Source organism: Salmo trutta, chromosome 23, assembly GCF_901001165.1.
Source record: "Salmo trutta chromosome 23, fSalTru1.1, whole genome shotgun sequence".
NCBI classification, from domain to species: Eukaryota; Metazoa; Chordata; class Actinopteri; order Salmoniformes; family Salmonidae; genus Salmo; species Salmo trutta.
Window position 1 is genome coordinate 8,240,202 of NC_042979.1, and position 20,882 is coordinate 8,261,083.

Below are 20,882 nucleotides of genomic sequence, written 5' to 3' on the forward strand. Positions count from 1 at the left end.
TAATAACATGTATATAAGGAAACTATGTCAATATGTTACTATTCCCTCTGCTAAAATGTACTGGAATGCAGCCCTAGAACAAGTGATAAGGTGAAAGAAGTATCATACAAACTCATTCATAGAATCTACCCTGTAAAGACCTTTATTATACATAGATTTAAAATAGCTATTGATAACAAATGTGTATTTTGTGGTTGTGACCCAGAAACTCTTGACCATTTATTTTGGGACTGTTCTTATGTCAGAAGATTTTGGAGTGAGTTAGAAGATTTTATTTAAAAAGAAACAACTATTAATGGTAATCTGAGAGACTCTGCTATGCTTTATTTTGATCCAAATGATATGGACCCTGATTTAACTTTCATTGTTAATTTGTTTATCTTTCATGGAATATTCTTTATCCATAAAATGACGTGGGCAGAGAACAAACCCCTTTTCACATTATTTAAGATAAAATGTAAATATTATTTTTGAAATTATCAGTAAATGTAAAAACAAAAAAGCAATAGCACCATAAAAGTATTTAACAAATTGAAAACGAATCTTGATATGTAATACCCCTGTCTGTTAGGTTTATGTACTCTTGTTATATTTCTGTTTTTTTTTAATTTGTTGTGTTCATAATAAAAATAATCTATATATTAAAAAAAACATGGAAAACGAGCTCCGGACTGAACATACTTCTCGGCGCACATGCGCACTAGGCAAATTCAGGAAATGCCTTGATATCAGGAGCTGGAGGCGAAAAGTTATATTAAGCAATTCAGAGACTGAAACGAATACACCAGATGACAAATATTTAAGGAGCGAATCGATATACAATCCCGAAATCACCTGTAAATGTAAATAGTAAAACAAAGCTTAAAACGATGTTCGAAAAGGCGTACTCCTACTCCTCACTACTTACGTTGCTAAAGCAGTCTCGGACATTCTGATTGGAGAAAGCCGGTCACATGACACTCTTTGCGGATGACGTTGGCTTATAGGCTTGTTCGCAGTTTCGGACGGAGAGGAAGTCTCGGGGACAGGTAATACCACCATATTTTGTATTTGATATTGGTTAAAATAAGCAAGCTAGTTGAAAATAAGGTGGTCGCTAATGTTTGATTGATAACAACTGAATTTTTTTGTCCCTTGTTGTTTGAAAATTGCTACAGTAGCCAACTAGTTTACTGCATGTATTGTTGACAACCAGAAGAGGAAGCTTTTTTGACAAGCTAACGTTAGCTAGCATAACACAACACAGTTAGTTAGCCAACGTTAAGCCAGGGCCAAGCGTCTTTCCAAGTTCCATCGACAAATAAAAATGTTATCTTGTGAAAATACACGCACTAATAATCAGCTAAATTGACTAACGTTACTGTTATCGTATCGGGGCCAATCGTTTCTACCTTCAGACCATCACATCAGGCTACTGAATAGCCACCACTAACGTTAACTTAGTCAGCTAGCTAACGCGTCACCTGCTCCCCCTGCTATTCCCCCACAACGGACTTTTACTCTGCCCGTACCCAAACGACATTCATCAATGTTGCAGTTGTTAATATGTGTATTATTTATTTAAAAAAATATATATTTTTGTTTTTATTTCACTTGACCCCTACAAGTACAACCCTCAAGGGTCACGCTGCCCTCACCCCCCAATGATCAGCAATTTCCACCTCCTCAAGTCTTTACTCTGCCTCCACCCCCAATGGACATTTGATTTATTCATCACTGCTACAGTTATGATGTGTGTAGTTATATTTATCTTTTTATTAATTTTTTTTGGACCATTTTCATTATTTGATATTACTTAGTCATGCATGTTGGAGCGCGGAGATTGTCACTACCCTGCAATCACACCTGCAACCCTGTACATGTGACTATTAAACAATGAATCTGAATCGTAAAATAGCTATATTTTGCTTGGGTGCAATTAGCTAGCAAGCTAATGACGTCATTAAAATAACTTTGTAACCAAGCAAGACAATGGCAAGCCGGTTGCAGTAATTATTCAGCTTGCTAGCTAGCTACAAGATTGCTTATTCCGTTTCAATCATAGCTGTCTAGTTAGTGCCATAATCTAGCTAAATGTTTGTTTGCCATTAGCTGGTTATTAAGTCATGTTGCACCTTACCCAAGTCATGTTGTTGGTTACTTCCACAAGGCATGATGATGATGATAATAATGCATGTTATGTTATGCAACGATATGTTAACAAACTTAACCCCAGGAAGGCCCAAAAAATTGTCAGACACCAGTCAGCCAAGTCATAGACTGTTCTCTCTGCTACTGCACGGCAAGCGGTATCGGAGTGCCAAGTCTAGGTCAAAGGCTCCTTAACAGCTTCTATCCCCAGGCCATAAGACTGCCGAACAATTAATCAAATGGCCACCCGGACTATTTACATTGAACCCCCACACACACACATTTACACTGTTGCTACTTGCTGTTTACTATCTATTTACCCCTACCTACATGCAGGGATGTAAATAATACTTTAAAGTACTACTTATGTTTTTTGGGGGGTTTCTGTACTTTTAATTTACTATTTTTTTGACTACTTTTAATTCACTTCATTCCTAAAGAAAATAATGTACCTTTTAGTCCATACATTTTCTGACATCCAAAAGTACTCGTTACATTTTTAATGCTTAGCAGGACAGGAAAGTGATCCAATTCACACACTTATCAAGAGAACATCCCTGGTCATCCCTACTGGCTCTGATCTGGAGGACTCAATAAACACATACTTCATTTGTAAATTATGTCTGCATGATGTAGTGTGCCCCTGGCTATTCGTACGTAATAAAAATAAGGGAATTGTCCCGTCTGATGTTAAGCAATTTGAAATTATTTATACTTTTGATACTTAAGTATATTTAAAACCAAATACTTTTACTCAAGAAGTATTTTACTGGGTGACTTTCATTTGTCATTTTCTGAAGGTATCTTTACTTTTACACAAGTATGACATTTGGGTACTTTTTCCGCCACTGCCTACATGTACAAATTACCTTGACTAACCAGTACCCCCGCACATTGACTCGGTACCGGTACCCCCTGTATGTAGCCTTGGTATTGTTATTTTGTCACTTTTTATCGTATTTTTTTACTTTCGTTTATTTCGTAAACATTTTCTTAACCAACAATGCAGTTCAAGAAAAGGGGCAAGGGCTTGTAAGTAAGCATTTCACAGGAAGGTCTACACCTGTTGTATTCTGCGCATGTGACAAATAACATTTTATTTGAACCCAGCCAGAGAGAGGCATATCATACTTTGGATAATTTCGTAGCACTGCTGGTAGTACTGAATTTGATAGTGTATATACACTTTCTGCCTGTTCTGTTTCTCAATTTCGGTCACATTTGTAGGTCAACAAGAATTTTAGCAAGACCATGACTGTTTACTTTTCTTTCATGCCATGTTAATCATATTTGAGTGTTTTTTCGCTTTCCTTTGCCAACATTTCCAGACAGATTTTAAGTGTAAAGAAGCCCACCACAACCATAATGGCTTGCAGCAATGTTTCTTGTATCTTTACTGTTCTGTATTTTGTATGGATCAAAGTTCAAAGTTGCATTTTCTCACCCTCCGTCTTTTCAGACAATTGGTGTACTTTCAGGTTCGATTAAACCATCAGTCACTCTCTTTGCAGCTTTTAGTTTTGAAGCTGTATATTTCAATGTTATTTCCTCTCTCTCTAGTGATGGGTCAGGAAGCTGGCAAGCCAGCCTGGCCCAAACCGGCTGTTGGATATCACACAATAACAGGAAGGAGATACGGCAGGAGGCATGCGTACGTTAGCTTCCGTCCAACCTCTGCCAAGCACAGGAACCTAGCCAGTGTGGAGGGTTGGACAGCTACGGAAATGGACGGTGTCCATAGAGCGCATTCCATACGTACGTTCACGGTGCAAATACATCTATTATGCGCCATCTCAAGTCCCATTTGCAGTGCGTTGATTAGCTGAGGGACAAGATGTATGCTATTTGAGTCTGAAGAGCATATGATACAGGTCTATATTTCTGCATGTTAACAATGATAACAAGCTCGGCAAATCAATGGAAGTTGTTTGTTTTTGTGACATCGTCCACGGCAGACCATTAAGCAGATTGTATAGTGGGCAGCAGCATGTGAGTGAGTACTGCATGGCTTGAGGTTTGGATTGATTTATCCTGTGACATGGAATGCAGTGTGAGCAGCTAAGCCTATGAATCCCTTATTCTGCTTTTTAATAAAATATGTCTGGTTGGAGCTGCTGCACGCTATATCTGTATTCAGAAAACAAGGACCGCTCTTTTTCTGTCTGCTCTATTGTCTCTCTCCTCCTTTCTCTTTCAACAAGTGTAATCATTGTCTATTGACAAGTCATGGTAGATGTTTTGGTTGTCTTTTTAGCTGTGACTAAATGCCTCCCTCTCCTCCTCTAGCTTCAAAAGGGAACATCTCCTCGACACTTCACGCCAGCGTTCCTGTGTCATCGAGTTCGGTTCACCCGGAAGTAAAAGCCAAATCTGGCAAAGATCCTCCCCACAAGAAACAGTCAACTTCTAGGAAGCCATCGGAAGCCCGCTCCGTCCATTACAAGAAACTAGAGAGTGACCAATCTGTAGCCTGTGACCAGGACCAAAATGTCTTGAAGAAAAGTGCTGAAGCCAGTGCTGAAGCCAGTGCGTGGCCTATCTCCGAGGACAGTAACCCTTCTAATTCTAGCGTATTGAGCTTTGTAAATATTGATGCTTATGAGCCGGACAGTAGTGGAGGCGAGGAGGAGGAGGGCTCCGATCTGTCTCACGGTCTCCAGAAAAGACTGGATGATATGATCTTCGAGCTGGGTAAAGAGTTTGACTATCTCAGCGGTTTGCACTCGTATTTGTATACAAAATCGTGTGACGGGACAGACTGTTCCCTCAGAGACACTGAGTCAGTGAAAGAATCTAGAACCGATCCTAAATCAGATTCAAACACAGAGGAAGCCCCTCCTGAGAGGAATATATCAGAACACAACGGAACAGATCACATGGAAAACAGCACTGAGGACCACCATACACCAGATGACCTAGCAGCCGGTGGCTCTCCCATCGGCCCCAAAGGTCCTGCCGAGCTGGGGAACGACAACCAGAGAGGGACACAGTCGGAGATGGTGGTGAGGCCCAAAATTCGTAAGCAGACGAGTGAAACGCACCTGGAGAAGAGGAAGAGTTCTCACCGCGAGGAGGTAGACTATGGCTTAGCCAAACAGGCCAGCAAGACCAAGTGTGTGTCTGCACCTCCGTTCTTTCTGACGCAAACAGAAAGGCCAAACCAGGAGATGCTCTTTGATTTTCCTCAGACTGAGTCGAATGGGTTTAGCCCTATAGAGAGGTGGTGTGAACATGGAGAGGCTGGTAGCAAAATTAATTCAGACGATGAAGAGGATATCTGGGAAGATCTGGAGGATTTCAATGAGACGTGTGCTCCGTTCATGAAGGCTGAGGAAAGGTATTATAATATTATATATACATTTTTTTACGTAATACCCTTTTCTTGATCTTAGAGCCTAGTAAAATATCACAAAACGAGCAGCAAGTGTGGATACGGTCAGTGAAATCTAATCATAAGTATTGGATTGCGGTGATGGAAAATGTCAGTTAAACATTAGCAGTATAGTTTGCCTGCACTTGGAATTATTCATAAAAGTAGACCGGTCATTTTCTAGGTCTCTGATGAACCTTGACATTGCAACTCGCAATATTATTAGGCCTTTCCCAGAAAGTGTGAATACGAAGCTCTCTGTTGTTCTCATAAAGTATTAACTGAGGAAGCAAAGGTTGCTAGCGAAGGTCTTGTGTTTACTGCTAAGACCTCTGCTAGCGGATTGGTTGGTGTTTACTAGGGGGAATCGTGTGTGCGTGTTTACACATCCGTGTGCTTTGGTGTGCGCGTGTGCCTGCAGCTCGGAGTGCAGCGAGGGGGAGTGGTCGGCCTCGTGGACGTCGGACTCTGGCCTGGAGAAGGAGCGTCAGAAAAGCTGGGAGACTCTGCCCGGCCTGGACGAGCTGCACATCAGCAACAGCAGCAGTCTGGAGGACGTACCCGAGCTCAGCCTGCCCCCTGCGTAAGCACCATAACACAGGCCTTATATACAGTTCACTCCTGATAAATACACCATGAGGATACAGGCCTTTATATACAGTTCACTCCTGATAAATACACCATGAGGATACAGGCCTTATATACACAGTTCACTCCTGATAAATACACCATGAGGATACAGGCCTTTATATACAGTTCACTCCTGATAAATACACCATGAGGATACAGGCCTTATATACAGTTCACTCCTGATAAATACACCATGAGGATACAGGCCTTGTATACAGTTCACTCCTGATAAATGCAATCAATTGCTTGAGACTGGTCTAAATGCATGCACTAATCTGGAGCAAGGCAGACATGAGTAATTATCTGGAGTAGTTAAATAGAACCTATTCAAATTGAGACTGGGGACCACTGCACTTAGACTTTGCATTCATCAGTCAACTGAATGTACAGTGAGGGGGGAAAAGTATTTGATCCCCTGCTGATTTTGTACGTTTGCCCACTGACAAAGAAATGATCAGTCTATAATTTAAGTGGTAGGTTTATTTGAACAGTGAGAGACCGAATAACAACAACAAAAAATCCAGAAAAACGCATGTGAAAAATGTTATAAAATGATTTGCATTTTAATGAGGGAAATAAGTATTTGACCTCTGCAAAACATGACTTAGTACTTGGTGGCAAAACCCTTGTTGGCAATCAGAGGTCAGACGTTTCTTGTAGTTGGCCACCAGGTTTGCACAAATCTCAGGAGGGATTTTGTCCCACTCCTCTTTGCAGATCTTCTCCAAGTCATTAAGGTTTCGAGGCTGACGTTTGGCAACTCGAACCTTCAGCTCCCTCCACAGATTTTCTATGGGATTAAGGTCTGGAGACTGGCTAGGCCACCCCAGGACCTTAATGTGCTTCTTCTTGAGCCACTCGTTTGTTGCCTTGGCCATGTGTTTTGGGTCATTGTCATGCTGGAATACCTATCCACGACCCATTTTCAATGCCCTGGCTGAGAGAAGGAGGTTCTCACCCAAGATCTGACGGTACATGGCCCCGTCCATCGTCCCTTTGATGCGGTGAAGTTGTCCTGTCCCCTTAGTAGAAAAACACCCCCAAAGCATGTTTCCACCTCCATGTTTGATGGTGTTCTTGGGGTCATAGGCAGCATTCCTCCTCCTCCAAACACTGCGAGTTGAGTTGATGCCAAAGTGCTCCATTTGTCTCATCAGACCACAACACTTTCACCCAGTTGTCCTCTGAATCATTCAGATGTTCATTGGCAAACTTCAGACGGGCATGTATATGTGCTTTCTTGAGCAGGGGGACCTTGCGGGCGCTGCAGGATTTCAGTCCTTCACGGCGTAGTGTGTTACCAATTGTTTTCTTGGTGACTATGGTCCCAGCTGCCTTGAGATCATTGACAAGATCCTCCCGTGTAGTTCTGGGCTGATTCCTCACCGTTCTTATGATCATTGCAACTCCACAAGGTGAGATCTTGCATGGAGCCCCAGGCTGAGGGATATTGACAGTTATTTTGTGTTTCTTCCATTTGCGAATAATCGCACCAAATGTTGTCACCTTCTCACCAAGCTGCTTGGCGATGGTCTTGTAGCCCATTCCAGCCTTGTGTAGGTCTACAATCTTGTCCCTGACATCCTTGGAGAGCTCTTTGGTCTTGGCCATGGTGGAGAGTTTGGAATCTGATTGATTGCTTCTGTGGACAGGTCTTTTATACAGGTAACAAACTGAGATTAGGAGCACTCCCTTTAAGAGTATTCCTATTCTCAGCTCGTTACCTGTATAAAAGATACCTGGGAGCCAGAAATCTTTCTGATTGAGAGGGGGTCAAATACTTATTTCCCTCATTAAAATGCAAATCAATTTATAACATTTTAGATATGCGTTTTTCTGGATTTTTTAAAATTGTTATTCTGTCCCTCACTGTTCAAATAAACCTACCATTAAAATTATAGACTGATCATTTCTTTGTCAGTGGGCAAATGTACAAAATCAGCAGGGGATCAAACACTTTTTTTCCCTCACTGTATATAGAATTTCATTGGTAAGCACAGCCAGCCCTCAGATACACACCTCCATGTGTTACTGCTGTGATGTTGAACCAGAGTGTGGGCTGGAATGACGATTAAGCTAAGTGCCATAGCAGCACACTGTCCAAGCAAGGTCTTGCATTAAATCAGTTGAGGCAGGCTGAATCATTCCCGTGGATATTGATTTTGATGAGTTAAGTAGTTAAGATGTACAGTAGTTCTGGCTTGTTTGCGTATGTGTGTAACTTGATAAATAGCAAGCTGCATAGCCTACATTTTCCAGTACATACACTTTGATTTTCACCTTGCAACTGAAAATAAATGTTCCTTATTGGACAAGTTCCTCTCTGTTTCAGTCTGTTTTCTTCTGTCTGGTGCCCAATGAACATAGCCAGTGTGTGTGTGTGCAGGGAGCCTACACCTCTGGAGGAGGGGGAGATTCCTTGGTTGATGTACAACGAAGAGACGGGCAGCAGTAGTGACGAAGACCCCGACGGCATGAGTCACTTTGTCCACCCGGGCCTCTTCATCCTTGACGGTAACAACAACCTGGAGGATGACTCCAGCATGAGCGAGGACCTGGACGCTGAGTGGAGGTGGGGAAACATGAAGCTTTTTACTACAAATTGTGAGAGATGCACTGAATGTCCAAATCATTAGGAACACCTTCCATGACAGACTTTCCAGGTGAAAGCTATGATCCCTTATTGATGTCACCTGTTAAGTTCACTTCCATCAGTGTAGATGAAAGGGAGGAGACAGGTTAAAGAAGGGTTTTAAGCCTTGAGACATGGATTGTGCATGTGGCCCATTGAGGGTGAATGGGAAAGACAAAAAATCTCAGTGCCTTTTTGAACAGGGTATGGTAGTAAGTGCCAGGCACACCGGTTTGAGTGTGTCAAGAACTGTAACGCTGCTGGGTTTTTCACGCTCAAGTTTCCCATGTGTATCATGAATGGTCCCCCACCCAAAGGGCATTCAGCCTGCTTGACACAACTGTGGGAAGTGTTGGACTCAACATGACTCTTTCGACACCTTGTAGAGTTCATGCCCGACGAATTGAGGCTGTTCTGAGGTCAATATTAGGAAGGTGTTCCTAATGTTTTCTACACTGAGTGTATAATTTAACTTCTATGGGCAAGCCCGCGGTACACGCTATCAACAGCCAGTGAAATAGCATGGCGCGAAATACAAAACAGCAAAAATCTCATTTCATTTTCTCAAACAATCTCAAACAATCAACTATTTTACACCATTTTAAAGAAACTTCTCGTTAATCTAACCACATTGTCCGATTTCAAAAAGGCTTTACGGCGAAGCATAAAATTTGATTATGTTAGGACATAAACTTCACAAGAAAAACCACAGCCATTTTTCCAAGCAAGGACATGCATCACAAAAACCAAAAATACAGCAAAAATATTCACTAACCTTTGATCTTCATCAGATGACACTCATAGGACTTCATGTTACACAATACATGTATGTTTTGAACCAATAAGGTTCATATTTATATCCAAAAACCCCATTTTACATTGGCGCGTGATGTTCAGAAAATGTATTCCCACCAGAACTTCTGGTGAATGAGCACATCAATTTACAAAAATACTCATCATAAACGTTGATAAAATTTACAACAGTCATTGAAAGAATTATAGATATACTTCTTAATGCAAGCGCTGTGTCAGATTTTTAAAATAGCTTTACGGAGAAAGCACATTTTTCAATATTCTGAGTACATAGCTCAACCATCAAAGCAAGCTATACAGATACCCGCCAAGTTCTGGGGTCAACTAAACTCAGAATTTGTATTATAAATATTCTCTTACCTTTGCTGATTTTCGTCAGAATGCACTCCCAGGACTCCTACTTCCACAAGGAATGTTCTTTTTGTTCGAAATACTCCATATTTATGTCCAAATACCTCAGTTTTGTTCGTGCGCTCAGATCACTATCCAAAGGCATAACGCGCGAGCGTAAATCCAGACACAAAGTCAAATAGTTCCATTACTGTTCCTAGAAACATGTCAAACGTTGTTTACAATCAATCCTTAGGGTCTTTTTAACATAAAACGTTGATAATATTCCAACCGGACAATAGCGTATTCAATACAGAGGAAAAAGAAGGAGCGGCGCGCCAAAGGTGCCCGCGCAGTAAACAACTCACTGGTCCCAGGCAGTCCACTCATTGACTGAGCTCCTATTTTCTGCCCAGTAACAGGAGAAGGATGAAACACGTTTCTAAAGGCTGTTGACAGCCAATGGAAGCCTTAGGAAGTGCAACGTGACCCCACAGACGCTGTAGTTTTGATAGGGATTCAAAAGAAGAACTACAAATCTCAGATTTCCCACTTCCTGGTTGGATTTTTCTCATGTTTTTGCCTGCCATATGAGTTCTGTTATACTCACAGACATCATTCAAACAGTTTTAGAAACTTCAGTGTTTTCTATCCAAATCTACTAATAATATGCAAATATTTGACTCTGGGCCCGAGTATTTGACAGTTTACTCTGGGCACGCTTTTCATCCGAAAATGAAAATACTGCCCCCTATAGCTTAAAAAGTTAAGGCTCTTTTGTGTTTAGAGGCTATGCTCATTGACGGAACATTTAAAGGGAGGCAGCTTGAAGAGTTTCTCATTTACATACTATGTACACACTTCACTTTACATTACATCCTTGCCTAACCTTTGGTTGTGGCTGGCAGTAAGCTTGCAAACTATTCAACGATGTGAGCAACTTTTCCTCTAAAACATATTGGGTTCACATGAACAATGCTACCAAACCATATTACAGCATTGAATAATGTGCAGACAATGAATTTATTTATTTTCTATTTCGTACATCCATTAGCTAAATGTAGCTTGCAAGACAATAACACTGCTAGCTAGCAACATTAGCATTACCCCTCTCATACGAATATACAAGTACGGTTTCAGCGTATTAAAGTTACCTGAGAACAAACCCAGCTTTATTTTTATCAATATCGTGGAAGTTATTGTATGAGGTAAATGTAAAATTGCGACTGAGAATGTTGATGCTTCTTGCCTGGGCGGTGGCTCAGAGCAGCCAGTGGGGGAACACTGTTGAGTGTCCCTTAAAGATAAGGCGGCAATATCAGAATGTAACGGGTTCAGGTGAAAACTCAATAAAACAAGCAGTGGTGATTTTTAGCATGTAAATCTTGGTGGGGCGAACTCTCCATTGACATTTTTTTTCACATTTTTTAGATGCATGCTATTTGTTCAGCACTTAGTGAAATGTACAGTGACAGAATTCAGAACATGGGCCGTTCTGAATTCTGGGGGCTCCTGAATGGCACTGCGATCTAAGGCACTGCATCTCAGTGCTAGAGGCGTCACTACAGACCCTGGTTCGATTCCAGGCTGTATCACAGCCGGACGTAATTGGGAGACCCATAGGGCGGCGCACAATTGGCCCAGCGTCGTACGGGTTTGGCCGGAGTAGGCCGTCATTGTAAATAAGAATTTGTTTTCAACATAACTTGCCTAGTTAAATAAATAAATAAATGCCAGCAAAGCCATAACACAACACTAAACAATACATTCATTGCACAATAACAGTGACAAACGGTGCACACAAACTGTTAAGGCCTACATAAAGCTGTCCCAACAGCCAAGCTTTATTTTCAGCACTATGGAGTTAATCCTTACCACTACTACATCAGCGGAGCCTTGTCTGGCAGCAAAACAGTTCATTCAGCCTCATTTATTGCCTTTTTAAAATGTGGTTTCTACTGACAATTGATCTGTACCAACTATGTCATAAGGGGATGACGAGCGGATAAGAGGCAATCCGTAATTTCGATTAAGACATTAATGAGCGAAGTACACATCTCCCTGGCATATTACATAATTTATGCAGCAGCATATAAGACATTTTTTGGACTCACCTTGCTGTGCTCACTTGGACAGGAAGGTGGCGTGGCAGTCCTTCTTGTGGGCAAATTGTGTCATCAAAGTCTGGCATTCTCTGGATTCATGGTGCTTTTAAAGACAACTGGGAAATCGGGGAAAAAACAAGGTTGAATCATGACGTTAGTGATCTTCAGGTCGGAGCTCTAGACAGAGGCCCGAGTTCCCGACTTGGAATTCCGAGTTGGTTGACCGTTTTAAAGCGTATTTTCCCGGTCTGAGCTTTTTTTATTTATTATATTTTTTTTCCTGTTGTCTTATTAAACTCACTGAAGTCTGAGATTTACGAGTTTCCAGTTGTTTTGAACGCGGCAGAAGTCATGCTGGATTGACAGCGTGGCCAATGTATTCAACCTTTTCTGGCCCGTGGTATCGAATGTTTAGACTTTTTAAGCTTTGAAAAGAGACACTTAAACCAAGACTTGGACTACAAACCCTCTCCACTGAATAGCAGGCTAGTGATTGCGTTGCAACGCTTGCAGTTGGCTACTGATTCCTTCCAAACTACTCATTGTTGAATTTTCGACTTCTAACTTGTAATGTCCAATGGCCGATGAGCACCGATTCATTTTATCTCTAATTTCTCTGCCCCACCTGCCCTGAACGACGGGTTGCCACTGAAAACAAGTCTCAAATATAGTGATAATGTCTATATACATTTCAGCTGTTTCAAAAACATTGCTATGCTATTAGTATTTTTACTGTATGAATGTTGGGCTCAGCTAGACAATTCTGTTTATACTGCCCTGCTTAGAGGGGGGGCAACTGTCCAGCGAGTGTCTTGCGCAACCTCCAGAGGTAGTGTTCAAGACCTGAGAATTTCTCAAGTTTGAATTAGTCATGTCTATCGAAGCAATGCATCTCGAATTTCTTGAAATTCTCATCATAGAAAAGGATCCTTTGTTTCCCGGCGGTGTTAATGTTTGCCTGTACTTTTGTTGACTTTTACAACATGGTAGTTTCACTTCACTAAATGTAAGATGTATGTAAAGCCAGGAGTTTTCTCTGACCATGTGAACTGACCAGGAAGAATTGACATGGTATGCTATTGTTATGAGAGAAATCAACATAATTAAATGCATTTTGTTTTGCTTCATCTCAGGTTGCTTGATGACTTTGGAGAGGGCTTTGGGATGGCCCAGGCTATTTCCTATGTGGATCCTCAGCTCCTCACATACATGGCTCTTGAAGAGCGCCTTGCCCAAGCTATGGAGGTAAGGCCCAAGTCCTAGACTCTTCAAGGGACAGCGAATGCACTGCTGCGTAGTCACTATGGGACCTCGTTCTAGAGCACCTGGTTAAATTATGCATAAGAAATATATTTTTTTTTAATGATCATCTCTAAATGGTGAAACTAGTGAAAATACAGTATATATGGTTACTGTAACATTTTGCAAGTTTGCTTCGTTTACTATCATCCTAAAATGAAATATGGAATTATTTTTGCCATATTTTATTATTTTATGTTATGCTACTTTCCAGGATTTGGACAATATGTGTTACTACATTTACACAAGCTCACGTTTTGAACACATCAAATTGGGGGGGGGGGGGGATTACATTATTTTTGTTAGTATAAAAGTTTAATCATCACGATGAATTAAGATTTTGTACTTTTAAAAAAATGTATTTCGATTTGTCATTTTCTAATTCAAATGGACAGACTAGAGAACAATTCTGTGCGGGCTCTCTATAAAAGCGACACACCAATACACGGATTTGACAAACTATCACTGAAATAGCAGCCAACAGTTGTCACTGTTGATGTCCTATAGCGGGTTGTGATTCATTGAAAGTGGTTTGTTTTCTGTGATGGCAGCCTCCCAAAATGTACATCTGCCATTCCAAAATATAGATAGAAACCTTCTACAAATGATAATCTAACCAATCATATATCGATTATTCCAAGTTTCCGTATGGACTTTGTATAAGGTATGTTTAAACAGAGGATACAACCCAAACGTTTTTCCCCCGTTCTATTGATTTCAATGTGTAATCAATATGAGCGATTGCATTACACTTACCGCGTTGGCATCAGTTCAGCTGGCTGTCTTCTAGAAGTTGTCCTCTACCAGTGATGTATACATTTTTCAAACCGTGTGTTTTTTGTTGTTGAGCTGTGCTAGTTTTTACAGGACGTGCAACCTGATTTCCCGCCCCACTCGCTCTATTGATTTCAATGTGATATCGATACGAGTAATCGTCAAACAGTGTTTCCCTTAGATTTTGATAAGGGTGTCGCAAAAAAGGTCAAACTTTAAAATGTAGCAGACAGTCTTCTGCAGGTTGTTCTCTAACCAGAGAGGTAAAAAATATCTCCAGTTTCCATTTTTTTTCCCCCAACAGTGCATACAATCTGGTTTTCCCCCCTAATCGATATGAGTGATTTATTACCACTTATCAACTTTAAAAAATATATTTTTTATTTTTTGCATACGCAGTTTATGGTGCTAGTTTTAATAAAATAAAAGTAATATGATTACTGTTGTGGTTTGTGTAGGTTGTACATTTTATGTTTAGGTTTTCAATATATCACAAACTGTTTCTGCGTATGGACACTTCAACAGTGTTTTGACATTGGGCTATTTATCAAAAGTTCTTGTCAACAGGAAGCAGAACGGCATAATTTTCAACTTGTTTCAGGAATATGAATGGAACTTTCAACATTCAATTCCAATAGTTTCTATTAAATAGGTAACTGCTGAATGAGTCAAAATGTGCTGTGATTGATTTATTTACTTTGATAATTCAGAAATCATGATAACTGTTTTGCCTTGCCTACAATGACACGAGTTACTTAGGGCTTAAGTGCAGACGGAAGCATCTTAGGACCATATTTGTTAACTTCTATGGGCTAGGTGGGACGCCCTGAAATATCAGGGTGGCAAATTCAAAAACAACAATGTCATAATTCAACTTTCTCAAACATACAACTATTTTACACCATTTTAAAGTTACACTTCTCCTTGATGTAACCACATTGTCCGATTTCAAAAAGTCTTTACAGTGAAAGCTGTAGACAAAAATAATCACACAGCCATTTTCCAAGCAAGGACATGTGTCAATAAAACCCAAAACACAGCTAAATGAAGCACTAACCTTTGACGATCTTCATCAGATGACACTCCTAGGACATTATGTTACACAATACATGTATGTTTTGTTCGATAAAGTTCATATTTATATCCAAAAACAGCATTTTACATTTGCGCGTGATGTTCAGAAAATGTATTCCCACCAAAACGTCTGAATGTGCACATCAATTTACAAAAATACTCATCATAAACGTTGACAAACTATATAACAATTATTTAAAGAATTATAGATGGACTACTCCTGGATGCAACCACTGTGTCAGATTTTAAAATAGCTTTACGGAGAAAGCACATTTTTCAATATTCTGAGTACATAGCTCAGCCATCCACGGTGAGCTATTCAGACACCCGCCAAGTTCGGGGCAACCTAAACTCAGAATTAGTATTAGAAATATTCTCTTACCTTTGCTGATCTTCATCAGAATGCACTCCCAGGACTGCTACTTCCACAAATATTGTTTTTGTTCCAAATAATCCATATTTATGTACAAATACCTCTGTTTTGTTCGTGCGTACAGATCACTTATCCAAAGGCATAAAGCGTGAGCGCGGAACAAGAGACAAAGTCAAAATGTTCCATTACCGTACTTAGAAGCATGTCAAATGCTGTTTAAAATCAATCTTTATGGTATTTTTAATGTAAAATTGCGATAATGTTCCAATCGGACAACAGCATATTCATTCAAGAAGAAAAAGAAGGAACGGCGTGCTCGCGTGACCGCGCATATCCAATCCCTTAGTTGCCAGGCAGACCACTCAGTGAATGAGCTCCTATACTCTGCCCAGTGACAGGAGAATGCTCAAACCACTTTCTGAAGGCTTTAGACAGCCAATGGAAGCCTTAGGAAGTGCGGCGTCACCCCACAGACACTGTAGCTTCGATAGAGAATCAAAAGAAGTACTACAATTCTCAGACTTTCCACTTCCTGCTTGAATTTGTCTCAAGTTTTTGCCTGCCATATGAGTTCTGTTATACACAGACACCATTCAAACAGTTTTAGAAACTTCAGGGTGTTTTCTATCCAAATCTACTAATACTATGCATATTCTAGTTTCTGGGCCAGAGTAGTAACCTGTTTAACCTCTCTGGGCTAGGTGGGACGTTTGCATCCCACCCTAGTCAACAGCCAGTGGAATCCCGTGGCGCGATATTCAAATACCTTAGAAATGCTATTACTTCAATTTCTCAAACATATGACTATTTTACACCATTTTAAAGACAAAACTCTTGTTAATCTAACCACACTGTCCGATTTTCAAAAAGGCTTTACAACGAAAGCAAAACATTAGATTATGTCAGCAGAGTACCCAGACAGAAATAATCAGACACCCATTTTTCAAGCTAGCATATGTCACAAAAACCAAAACCACAGATAAATGCAGCATTTACCTTTGATCTTCATCAGATGACACTCCTAGGACATTATGTTATACAATACATGCATGTTTTGTTCAATCAAGTTAATATTTATATCAAAAACCAGCTTTTTCCATTAGCATGTGACTAGCATGTGACTAGCATTCCCACCGAACACTTCCGGTGAATTTACTAAATTACTCACGATAAACGTTCACAAAAAACATAACAATTATTTTAAGAATTATAGATACAGAACTCCTTTATGCAATCGTGGTGTCCGATTTTAAAATAGCTTTTCGGTGAAAGCACATTTTGCAATATTCTGAGTAGATAGCCCGGCCATCACAGGCTAGCTATTTTGACACCCACCAAGTTTGGTACTCACCAAACTCCGATTTACTATAAGAAAAATTGGATTACCTTTGCTGTTCTTCGTCAGAATGCACTCCCAGGACTTCTACTTCAATAACAAATATTGGTTTGGTTCCAAATAATCAATAGTTATATCCAAATAGCGGCGTTTTGTTCGTGCGTTCAAGACACTATCCGAAGGGTAAAGAAGGGTGACGCGCGTTTCGTGACAAAAAATTTCAAAATATTCCATTACCGTACTTCGAAGCATGTCAAACGCTGTTTAAAATCAATTTTTATGCGATTTATCTCGTAAAAAAGCAATAATATTCCGACCGGGAGTCTCGTGCATGCGCGTGCCAGTCTCATTGTTCTCAGATCGACCACTTACCAAATGCGCTACTGTTTTTCAGCCATGGCCTACAAAGTCATCATTCAACGTTCTGGCGCCTTCTGAGAGCCTATGGGAGCGTTAGAAAATGTCACGTTACAGCAGAGATCCTTTGTTTTGGATAGAGATGACAAAGAAGGCCAAGAAATGGTCAGAGAGGGCGCTTCCTGTTTGGAATCTTCTCAGGTTTTGGCCTGCCAAATGAGTTCTGTTATACTCACAGACACCATTCAAACAGTTTTAGAAACTTTAGGGTGTTTTCTATCCAAATCAAACAATTATATGCATATTCTAGTTACTGGGCAGGAGTAGTAACCAGATTAAATCGTTTTTTATCCGGCCGTGCAAAATACTGCCCCCTATCCCCAACAGGTTAAATTGGGTACATTTTTCATCCGGCCGTGAAAATACTGCCCCCTAGCCCAGACAGGTTAAACACCATTCCATCTTTGCTTCAAATGTGCTTTTCAAGATGGTGCCATCCTACGTTGATAGACCGTGTTGCGGTCTTGTACAACATCGAGACACATTCCTAAAAATGTGTATCTACCAACACTATCATTTCATTGTAACTACCACGTAGGGACGTTGGCACCTGATGTTCTTCTTTTTGGTTCACAGGCGGCTTTAGCCCACCTTGAGTCTCTGTCCATCGACGTGGAGCAGGCTCACCCTCCTGCTACAGAACAGATCATCGAGTGTCTGCCTCAGATCACCATATTGGAGGACCACAGTGGTAAGTTCACAGTGCTAGAAGACCACAGTGGTAGGACCACATCTTGTCCTAACAGACTAACCCTTCCCTTCGCTCCATTTTGAATTGGCTGTATTGTTAATGTGTGCAATTGCCCGCTTTTGCGTTGGGGAAAAATTGAGATTGTCACTCATTCTGGGTGTAAGTAGCTAAATACTGTAAAGAATTCTATTCATTGGTCAATGTTGAAATTCAGAATGACCTTTGGAAAAAGCTCAAGCAAAGCCATATTTTCAGTGGTGGAACGAGTAAGATTAGTTATTTTAATTTGACATGCACTAATTACTGTAACAGGCCTAGGTAATGCAGTGCTTAATACCAACATGATGAGTGCCTTTGTATCAGAATAAAAACAAAACATGTAGCCAAATTAGTGGGACTATCCACTCTGTAAATCCCCAACCTCGGTCTTTAGTCAGTTTTACCATTAGCCAACCAGCAGTCCAGTCTAGACTAACTGTCTGAAAGTCAGAAATGAGCTACTAATATACTAAATATACAAAGTATGTGGACACCTTCTAATTAGTGGATTCTGCTATTTCAGCCACATCCGTTGCTATAGGTGTATAAAATCGAGCACGCAGCCATGCAATCTCATTGGGAGCTTCATGAAATGGGTTCCATGGCCGAGCAGCCTAAGATCACCATGTGCAATGCCAAGCGTCGGCTGGAGTGGTGTAAAGCTCGCCGCCGTTGGACTCTGGAGCAGTGGAAACACGTTCTCTGGAGTGATGAATCACCCTCCGCCATTTGCAGTTTGATGGATGAATCTGGGTTTGGCGGATGCCAGTAGAATGCTACCTGCCCCAATGCATAGTGCCAGTTTGGTGGAGGAGGAATAATGGTCTGGGGCTGTTTTAGATGGTTTAGGCCCCTTAGTTCCAGTGAAGAGAGATCATAACGCTACAGCATACAATGACATTCTAGACGATTCTGTGCTTCCAACTTTGTGGCAACAGTTTGGGGAAGGCCCTTTCCTGTTTCAGCATAACAATACCCCTGTGAACAAAGCGAGGTCCATACAGAAATGGTTTGTCGATCGGTGTGAAGAACTTGACTGGCCTGTACAGAGCCCTGACCTCAACCCCATCGAACACCTTTGGGATGAATTGGAACGCCGATTGCGAGTCAGGCCTAATCGCCCAACATCAGTGTCCGACCTTACTAATACAAGTCCCTGCAGCAATGTTCCAACGTCTAGTGGAAAGCCTTCCCAGAAGAGTGGAGGCTGTTATTACAGCAAAGGCGGGAGCAACTCCATATTAATGCCATGATTTTGGAATGAGATCTTTGACGAGCAGGTATCCACATACTCTTGGCCAGGTAGTGGTATAAAGACTTGAAGCTCTGTTTATTAGTCTGCTAACTCTGCCAGAAAATGGATCATAAAAAAGAGGTTTCACAATCTCTCAACACATCAATGCGTTCCGTATGGCAATATCCCGCTGTTACAGAGCCGATGTGGTGCCACGATAGGAAATAACTGTAAAGCAATGCATAATATGAGTCATAGGCACATAATGTAAATGTGAGAGGGGGAAAATAACATTTTCATGCACTGGCGCCGCGTCAAGTTTATGACACGCCAGGCGTCCTCGGGAATAAATCACGGCATGCAGGCGTTGAGGCAAGATGGCCGCCATTCGTCATGCCATGTGTCGGAGCGTACAGTTCCATCTGTATGCACGTGGATCTAGCGATTCGAGCCTGATGGAACGTCAATGCTTGGGGCTGTGAATACAGAACAGTGTGGTTGGGGCTGTAGAACATGAAGTGATAGATGGTGCGGCGCCGTTCTCTGACACTTACAATTAGTACTTCCTGTGTGTCTCCTTGTCAGTATGACTGGGCCTTTCTCGATGTCTCTTTTTATATCCTTTGTCCTTTTCTCTATGCATCCCTCAATCTTTATCCTTGCCTTTCTTTCCCCCTCTCTCTCTAGGGCAGGAACAGTGCTGTGCCATCTGCTGTTGTGAGTACATCAAAGATGAGATTGCAACCCAGTTGCCATGCCACCACATGTTCCACAAGATCTGTGTGACTCTCTGGCTCCAGAAGGTGTGTGTGTGGATAATTACTTATTTTGAAGCCCTTTTTTTAAGACTAACCTTTTCATGTATGTGATCATTTGCATGTCATTTAAATGATGGTGGCGGTGGCATCAGTCTAGCACCTGGCCTGTGTCAGAATGTCTTTTGTGATAATGATTGTTTATATTGACTTATGGTATCTTCTCTCTCTAGTCTGGGACTTGCCCTGTCTGTCGTCACGTCCTGTTGCCTGTTGTCGCTGAGACTCCTGCACCCACCTCGTTTGTGTCGGATCAGTACATCCCTCCGTCCAATCACAGCGCAGCCGGAACGCGGTGAATCCACTGGGGACCAATCAACAGCCTCTAACGCTTAAATTAAAATGACCTTTTCTGTCACTGCCTCTCCGCAATTTAGCACTTCATGAGGCTTATTTAGTTCTGCACATGTAAACAAGTTCCATGTCTGAGGGTGACAGTTCAGGCTTATTTTCTGAGAAAATATTATGTGTAATCAAGTTTTTGTTATGAATGTATGTTTTAATGAAGGATAGGCAATTGCAATTTGTTTAGCCCAGATTTTTGTTCACGCATTTTACATGCACCTTTTTTTTTTTTATACAGTTGAAAGCACTGCTTATTATGCACCTTATTGTACTCATTTTCTAAATCATTTTGTTTCCCCTGTTCAATAAAGGCTGTAGTGTGGGTAAGGCTTTGTCTTCAAGAACTCTATCAAAATCATAACTTCCTTACTCAGTTTGTATAGAAGCCAGTCAGATGAAGTCGTTTATACGAGGGAAAGATTAGGCACTACACCATCTCTCATACAATTTACCCATTGTAAGCCTCTGGTTGCCT

General features: G+C 41.0%; 1 protein-coding gene across 2 annotated transcripts; it reads left to right on the top strand.

The window, feature by feature from the left end:
• The first annotated feature begins 945 nt into the window (after positions 1-945).
• Positions 946-20,734, top strand: pja2 (praja ring finger ubiquitin ligase 2). 2 transcript variants are annotated; one of them, XM_029708711.1, is made up of 9 exons: positions 946-1,028; positions 3,691-3,885; positions 4,417-5,467; positions 5,862-6,083; positions 8,517-8,702; positions 13,144-13,255; positions 17,860-17,974; positions 19,935-20,050; positions 20,236-20,734. In XM_029708711.1, exons 2-9 carry the CDS (start codon positions 3,693-3,695, stop codon positions 20,359-20,361), a joined length of 2,121 nt encoding a protein of 706 aa, XP_029564571.1. In that variant the 5' UTR covers positions 946-1,028; positions 3,691-3,692; the 3' UTR covers positions 20,362-20,734. The 2 variants fall into 2 exon arrangements, with proteins under 2 accessions (XP_029564571.1, XP_029564572.1); XM_029708712.1 differs by having other exon boundaries at positions 5,922-6,083.
• The last annotated feature ends 148 nt before the right edge of the window (positions 20,735-20,882 follow it).